The sequence below is a fragment of the Lepisosteus oculatus genome, chromosome 1, assembly GCF_040954835.1.
Source record: "Lepisosteus oculatus isolate fLepOcu1 chromosome 1, fLepOcu1.hap2, whole genome shotgun sequence".
Classification (NCBI taxonomy): domain Eukaryota; kingdom Metazoa; phylum Chordata; class Actinopteri; order Semionotiformes; family Lepisosteidae; genus Lepisosteus; species Lepisosteus oculatus.
The window spans coordinates 58,608,980-58,625,113 of record NC_090696.1 but is presented as its reverse complement, the minus strand read 5'-3'; the positions used below and the strand labels follow the sequence as shown (position 1 = coordinate 58,625,113).

General features: G+C 36.1%; 1 protein-coding gene across 1 annotated transcript in view; it reads right to left on the bottom strand.

Moving 5' to 3' along the window:
* cntln (centlein, centrosomal protein) overlaps positions 1 to 16,134 on the bottom strand; it is a 192,238-nt gene that overhangs the window by 161,259 nt on the left and 14,845 nt on the right. The window contains exons 5-7 of the mRNA XM_069190797.1: positions 6,092 to 6,226; positions 5,306 to 5,485; positions 1,454 to 1,591 (exon numbers count right to left, since the gene is read on the bottom strand). Coding sequence (XP_069046898.1) covers positions 1,454 to 1,591; positions 5,306 to 5,485; positions 6,092 to 6,226 — 453 coding nt within the window. The remainder of the gene's footprint in view (positions 1 to 1,453; positions 1,592 to 5,305; positions 5,486 to 6,091; positions 6,227 to 16,134) is intronic.

Sequence of the window (16,134 nt, the reverse complement as noted above, 5' to 3'; positions counted from 1 at the left end):
AGTAGGGTAGCCAGTTGAGAGCTGCAGGCTGATACAGCTGCTGGATGAATATGAATGAATATGAATACTGAAATTTATGTTCACTACTCTTTTTAAAAAAATATTAATTTACTTGTAATTTAAACCTTACAAGATCAGCAAAAGGCACTATAATAAAATCAAATAAGGTTTGATTAATGTATCCTCAAGGGCTAAGAAAAGACAAGAATATAACTATAGGAAGTCATCCATTATATGTGATAAATATTTTTAAACTTTTATAAACACTAAACCTTAAACTCTAAAAAAATAAACATCAAGGAGAGTATTATGAAGGCATTGACCAAGAAAAGAAAATCAGTTACGCAAAGTGCTCTCTTCCATACAACCTATATCGTATCATTTTACAGAATTAAGGGTATTTTCTTCTCCACACAAAATCGGAATCAGATGCTATATAACTAAAACAAAAATCTGAGTGAATTAAGATCTCAGGCATCCACTATGTAGTGCAGTCTATTACTAGAACAAAAACTGACTTTTTCTTATACACAAATGTAGAGGTTTTAATGAAACAATCTCAGCAGGTAGCTTTTTCAAAATTGTATACAAACAATAATTTCTCTTAAGAAGCATACTGGGCTTGCAATGTTTGTGTGGAAGAAGTGATTTAATTCAGGATAAAGTTTGTTCAGTTACTTTTAAAGTGTATACAGAATAGTTCAAAGACACCTATGTTTTGCTAATTATTTTCTTCACGGAAAATCGCATTTGTTATGTTCATTTTAAAACTCTGCTTCAAGCATCTTAGTGCTATAGATAGTAAATGAAGGTGCCCCTTACTTAAAACAATGAAAAACAACATTTATGTTGTGATAAGTAACATACAGAATAAATAGTAACAGTTACAAAACTGCTTTTCCACCTTCATCAGTTAAGGTTGAGGCCATTCTCTGTTCCTTGTGCTTTCTGTGTTCCATGTCTTTTTTAAATCAAGAGAATTCTTAAAAATTAGAGGAGTCACATTATTCCAGCGCATGTGGCTATATACTGCCTCGAAATTTAGGAAGGAAAAGATGAAATAGGAAATCTGAAAATAATTATCTGTCAGAATCGCAGCCAATCACAGACCACATAAACAGAAAGAGGTAAAGTTTCCATCCTACTATGCCTGAATTGTTAACATAAACTTCCATTAAGATGATTTCAGATAAACTAAGAAAACCAACGCTGGTTTGAAACAATGTGTCACAAATTTGTTTATCATTTCAGCTTGGTTAACTACTCTAACTCCAATAAAAGCCTAGAACATTTACATTTTTGTGTAAGAGAGAAAAAAAAACAAAAATGTAGCACCTCTTAAAATTAGATGCAGATTGCCTCTTATGAAAATGAAACTATAAAAATAAATGTATACATTGTCCAGTAAAGCCATACATAAGAAAATCACGCTGTACATAAGCTACAATCTCACTTGCCTGAGTCTGGTCACATCTGCTTCTTTTTGTACCAGTTCAGTTTCTTTGAATGAAAGCTGAGCAGCCAGATCGTTGCACTTGTTGTGCATCTCTTCAACCTGCTTTCTGTATTCTTTAACGTCATCTTCTAACACCTGAAAATGAAAATAAATAGAACAAAATAAATAGGAGACTATCTGTGTTGTATATTTTCTTCATAAATGCAAAGAGAGTACTTTAATATGATGCAGTGCTAACCACTGCCATTGTGTCTAAATCAGCTTAAACAAAATAATAAACTTTAAATTCTGAGGGCATACATTCAAAACTCAAGACACTTAAATCCCATAAGAGGAAAAAGAATTTGTACAAATGTACTGTAGAAACAGACCATTGAAAGGAAGAAAGCAGTTATAAGCGACTTTGCTCTACCAAAACCTGTATTACCTACAGTATCTGAACAAAAGCCATATGGACATCAACAGCAAAACATCCTTTAGGGAAGCAAACTACATCATCAAAAGACACAATACCATTTTTAATTAAAGTGCTGAATGTGTTTAATTTTGTACATTTTCCAACAAATTATTTCTTCATTATTACAGTTTAGATGAAGGACTTGGAGAGAGTCATTTGCTGCTTTTGAAATGAATCGAGTCTAACATTTCTCCTTTTGGAAAAGCACTTCCATCTTCAGCGATCATAATAACACCTCTCAATTAATCCTCAGTTTGTACAAACCAAACCACATGTAACACACTATCCCACTGTACTTCTATAATTTAAATATTTCTATGCTAGGTGGAGAGCAAAAAAGATTAAGTCCCGGTAGTGAAAGGATTCTCAAGGTGCGCATCGCCTTCAGCTTGAGTGTAGATTCTTGTGGGTCATCTTCAAATCACAGGAGCAGCCATAATTATGAAGTTAAACAATTAAACTTATGGGGAAAGACCCACAGACTGCCAGCAAAGAGCACAAGGCAAAAATAAAAGAAAAACTCTCCAATGGACAACTTTAATTAATAACACTTTGAATCAACATTGAAATAATTATGATCAAACAGTAATTACCCATTTGCTGAGGTTAGAGTACCTGTGGCTCAAAGTAAACTTTCATCAGTGAATACCCTGTGTTTTAAAACTATGAATGCACTCTGCATAAAGATTGTTAAAATACAGGAGACTTCTTTAAGCAATGTGGGGCCATGAAAAACAACCCTACATGGTCTCTTGTTTGGACATACTGTAATACAGCACGTAATATTTTTACATGCCAGGTACGAGAAGAAGGCTTTTTCTTTATAACAGGCAGCCCAGCCCTCCCTATTTCACCCCCAGTTGAAAAGAGAACTACAGACCTCATGATGTACCATGAAAAAGAACATATCTTGCAATATCTGTATCTGTGTAAGTGGGAGGACATTGCTCCGTTCAAATTCTTAAAAACAGAAGTTCATGCATAATTCAACCAGTGGTACTGAGCTTGAAGCCCTAAGAAAATGCTTGGCATCGGTCAAGTTAATTTGGCTGAAAGAGCAAGAAAATATGGTTCTGACTTCTGGAAACTGAAGAGCAGTACTGTACTTCAAAAGATGATGTGAAAATACTGATTACTTTCACATACAGGCTTCTATTTTTCTTTCTTATCTACTGTAATGTTGTGTATTTATGAAACAGCAGTGGACGGGTATTAATGAATGACATACTGTACAGCTCTAAGCTAAAGTAGTGCTTTGTCGGATGGTGAGGCAGAGAAATGTACCTACTTACTCTAAGTAAATCACCATGGTCCAGTTATTGTAATGCTACAGACAGTGCATGCATCTTATATTACATTTGTCTCTTTGATGTTTGAATCGCAAACATTTTTAGCTCACAAGACATATTCATTGCTCTGTCTACAATGTGTCAACTGATACAGTTATCAGCTGCAAAATTAAGGTTAGGAAGCTTGAGTACTATACATAGCCCAAGCCCAAAGCGTGGCGGCAGGCAAAACTCATAATCCCGTGAAATGTCTTAGACTGTCACCCTCTCAAGTAGTCACATGTGGTAAATCGTACTTTAGATAATATTGTAGACACAAATGTTTTCTGTTAGTGCCATGGCAAGGAAGGAAAGATAAACAGGAATGGACTAAAGCTATGTAATGTGAGGTAATCATTCTGGCAGTATGAACCTGGTCTGGTAGTAGTTTTTGGAAACACAAAAATAAACTGCATCACACTATTTCAATCAAGGAAAGGATAGTAAATATCCATTGGTGAATTTTACGTATCAGCCACCACAGTATTCAGAAAGCAGGCTGTCATTAGAAAAAGCAAAGAATTCCCTTTTTGCAGCATTTACTACTGACAAAAAAGCCTAACTGGAAGAAATACATGATAGAAATGTTATCTGTGAATGTGCTACAGCTAGTACAGCCACAGCTAATGATGGTCTTCACAAAGGCACTATCTCAGAATCAAAGAGTGGTTTAATCGTGTAGGGTTTGATTAAAAAAGAATCATTACAAAATAATTCAAACACTCTTGGGAGTACCTTTATTAAATTAGCTCCCAGGGCTGCTTTTTTGAGTCAGGGTATGATGTTAGTCTTGTTACCTCCTATGGCAAAGACCAGGATGGCTCATGTTCCAACAAGGTGGACGGGTTTTAGAGGAGGGTAAGGGTACATAAAACAGCAGAGCGGTCTGTGTTCAGCCTTCTGGTCACATACTACATGGAGCAATGCCATGCTGTGTAAGTAGATGTCCAAAACTCTTACATTTGAAAAACTGAATTGCTGCCATCCTGTCTCCACTCTTGCCAAGATTGTGAGATGTTGCCCCAGCAGGGATTCAGTCCTCGTGTCTCAGGCATCCACCTAGTCTACAATGAACCCAACTCTCCTCAGACCTACTCTCACCACAGGAACATTCTCTGTTACAGGAGGGTTACATCACTGCACACTGTTACTCACCTTACAAGGCTACGATCCCCGTTGATTGGTTAAAGCATTAATTATACATGTTTGTTTCATTATTTGCATTGATAAATGCAGTGCCCTATGCCTTCTGATACAAATTTTATTGTATTGTCTGTATGTAGTGCGTTCATACTGTATCTTCAAATCTGAATGGCTTTAGTAAACAAGTTCTGCTTTAGTGACCAGAAACTGTTTGGTATGAACTCCAATAAACCACATCTTAAAAAACTTTGATTCAATGTGTACCTGGTGCGCTGTTTTTTGTTCTCCCCTGGTTGTTTAAACAAAATGGACTTAATCATTACAGTGTTTTTTTAATTAAGTGAAAATAAATATGAAAGATATGACAAGTCAGGCAAGTCTGTTATTTTAAGACAATATACTGCATGGGTTTCATTCCAGTCTTACATCACCTATAAAGGATTCAATGGTGAGGGAGTAGCTATAGGCAGAACCTAGTGCCACTTATTACTTTTACACTTGTAAGTTTCTTCCAGGAGGAGATAACTAGGCTGAAGAAAGGTTATTTACACTTGCAAAAGTTAGATCACTGGAGAGTTAAAAGATCAAAGCAGAAACAACAATAGAGATCAGTGAAAGATGCATAACAGGGAATGTATTAATTAGATAAGGAATTAAAGCAAAAGTCCAGATCATATTAAAGAAACCCTTAAGACTCAGGTGTTAAGACATGAAAAGTCATTATTTCTCCCACCTTCTGCAAAGAGTATCAATTTTTAAAAACGCCAAGTCGCAGGACAACTTATTTTACATGTATGATGGTAAAATGAAGTCTGAGGCACACAGAATAAAGGGAACCCTTCCTCTCGTCTGCCCAGGGAGTCCCTTCATTTGCACACATCCACCCAAGCACCCCCTCCCTGTGCTTCGCCTCTGTGTTACCTTGACTTTGGAGTCGATGCCAGACTTCTCCTGTTTCCACTGGGCCGCCTGCTTCTGCAGTTTCTCCAGGTCACTTAGCAGGTCAGAGCAGCGTGTGTTTAATCCTTCCTTTCCCTCCTCCAGATTCCTCACAACACGCCGCTGCTCCTCCTCCTTCTTTTTCGCTCTCTCCTTAAAATCCTGTAGGAGAGAGTCACAAGGGCCAAATAAACAAAAAAAAGGCAGGAAGGTTAATATAAATATGTATACTCAGAACTGTGCAGCTTTACCTACACAGCAGCTCCTTACATATCTGATTGGCAAGGTCACCTGGATGCTTTCATTGGTCTTCTCTCATGCAGGTAGAAGGGCCATATTTTCACTTTAATGACAGCTCTAATGAGAACACATTTACTACAAGCCCATTAATTGATCAAGCATCCTTTGATGCTGTCCCCAGCTATTTTTGAGACCCACAAAGACACATCCTCCCAGACCTCGCCTTTATCAATTAATAATGTGAGTCCCATCAGAATCTAATTAGGAGAAGCCACATCATCACATGCCTACTTTCTTTGCTCCATTTCCATCATTAACTATTTATCTGGAAGTTATCAGGCTTAGATTCTCAGCTTTTAAGCAGCTTTTTGCCGGGTTTGGTGTGCAGAAGAGAAACCACAAGGTTTTTTAAAGTGATTTTGAGGCCTTAGGCAATCTTCCTGTGGGACTTGTCATTTTCTGTGTCACAAAGGCAGATACAGCTTCAAGCACTGCTTCAAAGCCATGGTACTGGAAATATGTACAGACCTTATGTTCTTGACTTTTATCCTCCAATTTCTGTCGCAAAGCAGTCAGATCTTTCTTCATTAAGCCTTTCTCTTCATCCACAGCTATCTTTCTCTGAAGAAGGTTGTTTATTTCTTGTTGCTGCCCTGTCACTTTCTGTTCAAGAACCGAGAAGGGAGAAACAGAAGAGAGACAGCCATTAGAGAAATGCAAGCTGAGGTCAGGCTCACTAAATGGAGCTTATAATATTTCTCAATGTGATTAAATATTAAATAAAGGGTCCCTTTTAAGTGAAATTGCCCTTGGTAATATGTGAAAGTTCTAATGCAGCAGAAATGACAATTTCTGACGCTTGACTTCGAAGGACACTTACAGCACAGTGTTTAACAGCAACTCTGAGTCTGAAAGCATATCCCCAGAAGGCTAGTTTCATTTTACCGGGAATACATCGACATGCGGTCCTGTCACTTTGACTGCATCACCTTAAGGCTTTGTTTAATGGAAGGACAGAAGAAGTTTATCTAAAACCACTTGATACTTCGATCTTCTAATACAGGATGATTCAAAGCATTATGGTACAGGTCACCCAAATTTCTCGACGCCTGCAACCAGTTATCTGTACTGGACTAACGTCTCTTGAAAGAACACAATCTTTTTAATATTTTTCCATAATCAGTAGTCTAAATTAAAATGAAAAAGATACAAAGCCAAGCACTATCCACTTGGGCGGGTACTCTATATGCAATTGATTACTGAAGAGCACACAAGTGCAGTAGAAAAGCAGCTACAGTATCTCTCCTGAGTATTCACCTACATTTTCAAAGTAATGATGTTGTTTACAGAACCTGATTTCTTTTCTGAGTCTTCTCAAAAATCTGATTATGTCTTAACTACACATTTTAAGTATGCTGAAAATACCTAATAATGGAAAAAATGCACTGCATTGTTGTAGTTTAAAAATATATCACCTTATTTAGCTCAATGTGCTAAATAGAATATTGTTCGCATGTGAACAATTTTCCCAAAACACAAACTCAGATTCAAAGATAAAAATAACCCACTCTACATGTTTACAGGTTCAAAATGAAAGTCTGGCTGTACTCTTTTTCCTTTTCAAATTTTCATTATGTCATATTGAACTACAAATGCAAGTTCGAAATCTATTATTGCTCAAAGGATTTTGGTCCTTAAGATCTGATTAAGGTATTCTGGTGGAATGGATACATAAAAAAGTATTCACTTTGGTTTGAACACTATGAGGGAGCACAACTCTAAATGAATCCCTCATTAGGTGAAAAATATAGCATACTGAGCATTTTATACAAGGTACCTAATGGTTCTTCAGAAATCCTCAGTATGGTACAAATGTGGATCTTTCATGGTTCCAGGAGTAAACCCTTATAGTCAAGGTCTTAACATACTAAATGCTAAATATAATCTTTTTGTGACAGGTTAAGTAAGATAATCCACTCATCAAACAAGTTCAAAAATTACACTTTCTGCAATTTATACAAGCACAAGTTTTATTAAAAGAAAAATAACTTGCCACCATAAAAACAGAAGCAAAAATACCAAATACAATGTACTGCCTTAACAGCTGCCAAACAATTTTCAGTGAAGCAGCAATTTGAATGAATCCATCACTCATTGTCATAGCACTGGTACAATAGTGATGTAACACTAGTACCACATGATTTGCCAAGTGGTCCAACTCTAGACCACAGAGCTCATCCTGCTCTCCATGAGTAATTCTTTAATAGAATATGCAATAGAAAAGAAATATTTTATTATATTTTTTCTTTAATCACTATCAAATTAATTACGAGCTTATTCATAAATGAATTGGGTTAGTCTCCTGCAATTATATTGTTATCTGAAATACAAATCCTCATATCTGAATTGCTTATTCCCACAATGCACTTCAGTTCTAGTATCTAGGCTGCAGTTGATCTCTAATTATTGAATACTGGGGAAGTGTTTTAGCTTCCCACAACTCCAGTCTTCTCAATGATACAATGACTCACTATGAACAAGAAAAATCACTTACTATTCTATGAAAGCCTTCATTCCATTTGTGCAAGGATTTACACACATTCAAATCTTTTCAATGATGAGAAAAAACAGAAGATCTTCAAATAACACATGAATCTAAGACTAAAATGCTCACATCCCTCCCTCTTGTTATAAAAAAAACTTGCTAAAAACAAACCTGTACATGAATTAAATTATCTTTAATAAATAATATGCAGTAGGTGTTATGTGAAAAGGGATATAGTTTTTTATACACTTTTATTGTACTTGTGCCTTGATGGCTGTTCCAAATATGAGAAAAATAAAGTTGGAAGAGGATTCTCCTTATAATAGTTGATTTTTGAGACATCCTTGGAACAGTCTTTGGCAATGATATAAACCACTGCTGGCGAATGATATTTTAAAAATATAGCATTGTGCCCTGGGATGTAATTAATTGCCATGTTGGGAAAACATTTAAAATCTTCCAGATAGTGGATCTACATTTTTGTCCATTCAAAATGCAGAAGGGTTTTAATAGAGATTTATACTGTAAGTGGAAAAAAACCAAATGCTGATAATGAGGTAGGCAAGAACAATTTTAACCCCAGAAGAGTTCAACTCGTAAAAAAAAGGTTTAAAGAAGTTAAGAGGTCTAGGACAGAAAGATTAGCATTAGAAATTCCCTGTACAGCTCAAAAATGAAAGCTAATTATGTTATAAAAAATGGAAAGAAAAAAGGATTTCTTGTCAAAAGTTAGTGGAAAAGGCACCAGAAATACATAATTCTAAAAATGCAGCAGACCATCACATCTCTGATAATAATGGGACAAAAGTTTCATTTTTTATTTGTGTTAGCAGCTAAGATTCCAATAAAGGGTGTCAGTAGTCAAAAGGACGCTGGAGAGAAGGCTAAAGATTTAAACCTCAGAACATTATTTTACTTGTTGGATTCCCTTACACACTGCAGACCTAAAAAAGAGCATTAGTTTTTGCAACACAGGCATTTAAAACCAGCTCTCAGTTAATTTATAGGCAAAAGGGCTATCCTTGCCTTTAATGGATTAAAGAGGAAGATCTTACTACTGTTATCTTATTGTTGTCTTTTTCTTGGCATTTTATTCCTGTACTGTAGCTTCCATGTTTGAAAAAAACCGCTTCACAGAAGATTAAAAAAAAAAGAATATTCTAAACATATTAATGACAATTAACGGGCTACTGAGCATACATCATAAAACTTTAAATATTGATAACACGCACTCCATAATAACATTAATATCCTGTGTGATCACATACTAAAGTCTAGAGCACACAAATTCAGCTTGTTATATTGTTTTCACTAGTGATGTTTATCTCAGGATGCAGCACGCGGCATTTTAGCCCCCACCTCCAAACGACTCTCTCTCTCTGCCTAAAAACTATTTTTGACTCAAGGAGTACATGAAGCATTTCCAACCATGTACATTAAGAGGGGAAAATAGTGTTTTAGGGGGTCAAGGGGGTGGAAACAGTTTCCCAGGAATCACTCAATAAACAGCTTTCTATAAGCTTAGGATATTTTGTATGGTTCTGAACATAAACTGGGCAGCCAACAAACAGCAAAGGAAAAACTTTATGGTAAAAGGAGGCGTTAGTATTAACACTTGCAGTATTAGGACACTGTCCCCAGTAGGCCTTTGAAATACCCTGATGCCCTAAAAAATATGCTACTTACCTTACTGGATAACTTTAATGATTATCTTCTCATAACCACACTTTACTGACAAACGCTCTCTATATTATAGTTTTGTCACAAGACACTTTAGAACTGTTCTTGAAACAGTCACAAATGAAACTAGGCAATATGGTTGACCTCTGACCTCTTACCAGTGCCAAAGTTCAATTACTGTCAAAATAAAGATTACAGTACCTACATGTTAATTTGACTAAACAATTACAAGAAAAGAATAAATTGCATGGTCTAGTCATTTAAAATCTATTTCAGGTTCAACTTACAGTATAACTTATATGAACCCTATACATTTGTTAACTTACTATTATAATAAAGCATAACATACCATACACTGTAGTAGTTCTGTATCTTTCTAAAAGAAAATTATTTCATGTCTAACAGAAAGCAGTTCTACTGCTTTTCCAGCTGGAAAAGAGAATAATAAATGTCTCTGTGCCTCAGAAATTGCAGTAGGAATTTGTTTGAATCTATAAGCTTTAATTACACAGGAAAATATGACAAAAACAGGCAACTTACAAAGTATTTTACATAATCAAATTGTAACAGTATAAACAAATCATGGATGCCAGATTTTATGTCATCCAACAAACCCCATTCAACTCTTCTATGACTCTTCTATCATAGCGCGTACTTACTATCTCGCAAAACCTGTGATTTTCCAACTCAGCTGGGATTTTTTAATCAGTTAAATGATGCAGGGTGCTTTTTATATTTATGTTTATTCATTAATAGAGCTTACTAAGAGCTGCCGTTCCAAAAACCTGCCTTCAATGATGAAAATCTAATGGCTTTTACTAGCTCAAAAGATCAGAGATGCCGCGTCATCTTTTCTTGTATGGCACTTTTTATTGCTGGCATCTTTTACTGGAAAATGAGGTTCAAGTGGCAGTGCAGAGTGGCTAAGGGACCAGCCAGAATAACTGTATTACAACGGCACCCATAACCATATGAAATGGTGGTAGAAGTGCAGGAATTTGAAAAGGGATTTTGTGGAATAAAAATAATAATTTCCAACATGCCTTTATGTGTCAATATAACATATTCTGTACTGCATAGCCTATAACATTATAACTAAATGACTATTGGCTGCAAAACAAAAGATGAATGAAATATGAGAGTTGATCTCAAGAGACCAAACGTTACCAAGAATTTCTGTCAAGCGGCAAGATAAAGACAAGTTTGCAAAAACAAAGGATGAACACAGCAAATTACAGCTTTTGGTGGAAAAAGACTGTGAAGCCCTTCTTCCAGCAGTTCATTAAAAGCTCATGAAGATCAAGCCAAAATACTCACAGCAAAAGATAATATTCATCCCCATGATTCATAGCAACTGCATGTTCTAATAAGCACCATGAAGTGGAAAGATGTTTCTTGTAAGATAAATATGCTGAACAAAAACTATTGAAAAAAAGATAAGTTTAATGCATGCTTTTATAAAAAAGTACCTAGAGTGTGGGCATAGCTTAAATGGTTTTGGCATCATTTTTATTAATTGGTCATTTGTGAGTGACTGTAATACACTTGAGTGACTGCTGCATAATCACTAATCACCTCATTAGTGAAAGATTTGATGGAACACAGGTGATGAAGTGATTTAAACTGTTAAATGTCAAACACTCAGAAATCAAGAAGGAAAAATAAAGAAAGGAGCCGATATGCTGTGCCGATAAGGAAAACAACACCTTTGTCCCATCAAGATGTTGGAGGCTAGACTAAGTCAGTGCACTGTCTCTCATAGTCTGGATTGTTCACAGCCAGCAATTTCTAACCTGCCACAGTGTTACAGCCAAAAAATTGTACAATAAGAAGCTATTATCTGGGAGGCCATGAGTCACAACACTGTATCAAGATCAGGTCTAAGCATGAGAGTCTGTTCAGTTGCTCCAAATCTCCACTTGTACCGATGCCAACACAGCAGCAAGATGCTACACTGAACCTGGAACCTCACACTCACCCTTCACAAAGCAGAATTTTCTGCTATAAAACATATAATTCCTTTCACTATATTGTCATTTGCTTGCAGAACTAAATCTTCAGTTCTTTTTAATACTAATATTCAGCTAATAGGAACTTATATACTATAATAATAATAATAATACTCATAATCAGCTCAACACATAGGAGTGAATATTAATAGGACACTTTTGTGGCTGGGGGCCAACTGGGTTACCTTAGGTTAGCAATATATGTAGTTGTCAGAAAAGTTACCCTATTGTGAAGGTTTGAAACAATTGGTATTGTTTTGCTGCATTTGCATAGCTACCTTGGCCAAGATACAGATGATCAAAGGAGTGTTCCTAATTATTAAATAAAGCTAAACTAATTCACAAAGATCATTAAACCAGCCATATTAAAACATGAATATTCAACAGTGACCAGAACATTCCCAGTGAGGTCATTAAGCTTGGGTCCATGGGAATTGACCGTAGAATACGGTAAGAGACATACCGTATACTGTAGACACGAGAGGAAAAGGGGGAAGAAGGACAGACATCATCAGAAATTTGTCCAATGAGAAAGCCCTGTTGTTTCTTTAGACAAACCTAAAATCTGAAAATCTAAAAATCGGAAAGAATACCAGACTCTTAACCTTATTATAAAGAGGTTAGCAGTCTTATCTTTTGGCTAAATTCAGATGTCCTTTTTTATTCTCTGGCTATATAACTCCTACTGTATGTTAGTGAAAGACTGTTAAAATAGGGAAATTAATTCCTCTTCATTGATGAACACTCCTTTAGAGGAAGAGATTGATTCCTGGTTAAACCCATTTCATTTTATAGGTTCAATTCTTGCCCTAGTGTTTAGATTTTAGGGGCAGATTTCTTGGAATTTGATATATACAGAAGGTAGGACTGTGTGTTGTGTAATTTTGTGTAAGTGTTATATATTATTGATAAATATTTGTCAAAGTTTGGGTTTGATTACATCTCTGCTGTGCTAAAGCACACAAGATGCATGCCTTAATTGCTCAGTAACCCTTAATTTTAGTGGGTGAATTATTCATTTTTATTATTTGCTTCCTTAGGTCGTATCAGGATCAAATTGTTATTTTATTTTGATATTAATCTAATAACCTGTTTCATAATGCTAACACCCCCCACACACACCTATTCATTACAGTACTATTAACTTTAAGTGTTTCTCTTTAAACAGGCACATTTTTATATATCACAAGTTAGGAATTTATAGACCACTTAATATAATTAAATATTGCACATAGCTATTTACTATCACTGGCATTGCTGCTAATCCGAGATTTTCTTGTGGATGTACTTTGGTGATATGCTGATGCCAGTCTCATTTGGCATGAGAAACTCTTGTTGCACTACGGTATGAAACCCATCTGTTAATCTTTAGACTTCAAGGAAAATTATGAGGAAAGCTTCTAAATTAAAACAAAACTGATGGCTAGTGGGCTGGGGAACTAGATATGCAACAGCATTCCAAAACTAAACTGGCTCTTAAGAATATTTACTTAGAGATTAAGACCAAAGAGCCAAATAATATTCAAATATAAGGTACAGTATGCACTGCAATATTGTTCACTATCAGCCTACATATATAATTAATCATTTTTAATAATACAATTAATTTATATTTTTCTATTTCACTTCATTACCACCATTAATAGCTGCACCTGAAAGCCTAACATTTGTCCATCCATTTTCTAACCACTTTATCTAATTTGGGTCACTAAGGACCCAGTGCCTAACCCAGCAAGCAATGGGTACAAGGTAGGATACACCCTGGACAGAACGCCAGTCCATCACAGGGCACACCTAGACAGGCCCTGGTATGAGTGTTTATGTTTGTGTCTATTTTCTCTTGTGAGAGGAAACTGGAACACCCAGATGAAACCCAATCGAACACTTGGAGAACAGAAAAACTCCTTATGTATAACACCCGTGGTCTGGAATTGGACCCAGCTCTGTGAGGCGGCAATGCTAACCACTGTGCCACTGTGTCGCCTGAAAACCTACCAACATAACATAAATCACATTTAAACATTTATTGCCACTTCATTCCAGAGGGTCGAGGCAACCCAGATCTTAACCAGGCAGACAAAAGGGCTCAAGGCCAGACAAACCACCAAATGTTTCTCATTTGCTACAAGGTGGCAAAAATGTGAGTTCTCATGTGAATCACTCCTCAAAACAAGTTTCAAATTACATAACTTCTTTGAAGAAAGAGGATGCTTCCCAAGAATTGAAAGTTTTATTTTTCCAGCCAAGGTCTACCACTTGTTTCATGTGGAAAAAACACTGTCTCTGCTTTTTTGAGGAAACTTGAGAAAAAATGATCTAATGCTCTCAATGCTCAACTACCCTCTCCCAGAAAAACTACAACACCTGCTATGATAGGGCTACAGGTTAATTTACAATGTCACCTGCACTGTGATAGATTCAGCTCAGAATATAGGCACCTGTCAGTCAATGGAGAGTCTTTCATTACTTTCAATTTCAATTGCTGCATGTACTGTAGGCTAATAATCTCCGAAGAGGCTCCTTAATGCAATCATCAGCTGTAATATATTTGCTTTGCTACACTGGTCGCTCATCTTAACAGATTTAACAGATACAATTAGTTCAGAGATAATAACATGACTGACTGAAACACAAACTGTTACAAATAATGAGCATCCTCATAGAGAGACTCCTCTATCACTGCTGTGGAAGTGAGAGCTAAACATGCAGGCACTACACTGCTGATCTTTTGGGTGTGAAAAGGAACTGACAAGAAGAAATGACTTGCAATTTAGTCACTTCCATTCGTGACTAAATCCATTCGTGTAGGAAACAGAAGACAGCTGCCTTTTAAGTGTTGTCTGTTTCAATGCCTTCAGGGGTACACTTAAATGTTAAACAATACCCATCCTAAATTTAAAACAATGTACCAGTTTTTCTGGATCAATGTGATACAGCTTTCATTTCTGCCACTCTTTCATAATCTCACTTGAGCTCTCAAACTTTTTTTATTTACTCACTGAAATATGATCACGTTTGTAGTATTTTACAGATTGAGCAAAGTGTTCAGAAAAGTGCTATATAAGTGTATGGGATTACTATTAGAAATTTGATGTAATGGCACGCTGGGAAATACCTCAATAATAGCCAACTACATTTACTGTACTTATAATTAAATATCATGAGATCCATGGGATGATAATTGTGCACGGCAGATCCTAACACAGAATCCATCACTTAGTGCCTCTCAACAAATTGTTAAAATAACTGCACGTATTTTGAGTACAGTGCTGCTTGAAAGTTTTGTTTCTGTTACATTATTACTATGAAATCCTTGTTTAATCAAAACTAGTCCTTACTTTTCTAAACAAATCCACAAATTCTATGTAGTATTTAGAGGAATTGAATATCCAGAAAAGCGCTATATAAGTATAAGCAATTATTATTAATTATTATTATTATAGTTTCGAAATGGAGAAAATTGAAGACCACAGTGACTCTACCTAGATGTGGATGTTCTTCAAAATTATCCCACAGAGCAAGAAAACCAAGAAAATCAATACAGAATGTCTAAAAGAGCCCCAGGACCACACCCAAGGCTCTCCAGGCTCTTTTGCTGCAGCTGATGTCCATGTTCATACCTCAATAATACAATGCAAACTGAACAGTAATGGCATTCATGGGAGAAAACCTTTCACCTCAAAAAAGAACATTGATGCTCGTCTTAAGTTTGCAAAAGATCATCTAGATGATCTTGCAGATTTTTTGTGGATTATTCTCTGGAAGGATGAGTCTAACATTGATCTTTTTGGCCACAAGAAAAAATGCCATGTTTGGCAAACACCAAAATCACCTTATCCCCATTGTCAAGCACGGTAGTGGGAGTGTCATGGTTTGGGTCTGCTTTTATGCCCATAGACCTGCATAACTTACCATCACTGAGAGAACAATGAATTCAGAATCATACCAAAATATTCTGGAAGAGAATATCAGGCCCTCTGTCCATGAGATGAAAAAAGGTCCTCCAGCATGACAACTACCATGAACATTCCAGCAAATCTACCAAAAATGGATGAAGAGGAAGAAATTCAATTTTTCTTTGGCCGAGTCAAAGTCCAGATCTTAACCCAACAGAAACGTTGTGGCATGACCTGAAGAGGCATGTTCATGCAAGACAGCCAACAAATCTGGAGCAGTTGAAGCTGTTTTGTAAGGACGAATGGGCAAATATTTCTCAAAGCAGATGTGAGAATCTGATTAGTAACTACAGAATATGTTTGTCATACTGTAGTTCCTTATGGATGTGCCACTGCTTACTGAATTAAAAGGTTCACTTGCTATTGCCCAAAGGGATCATT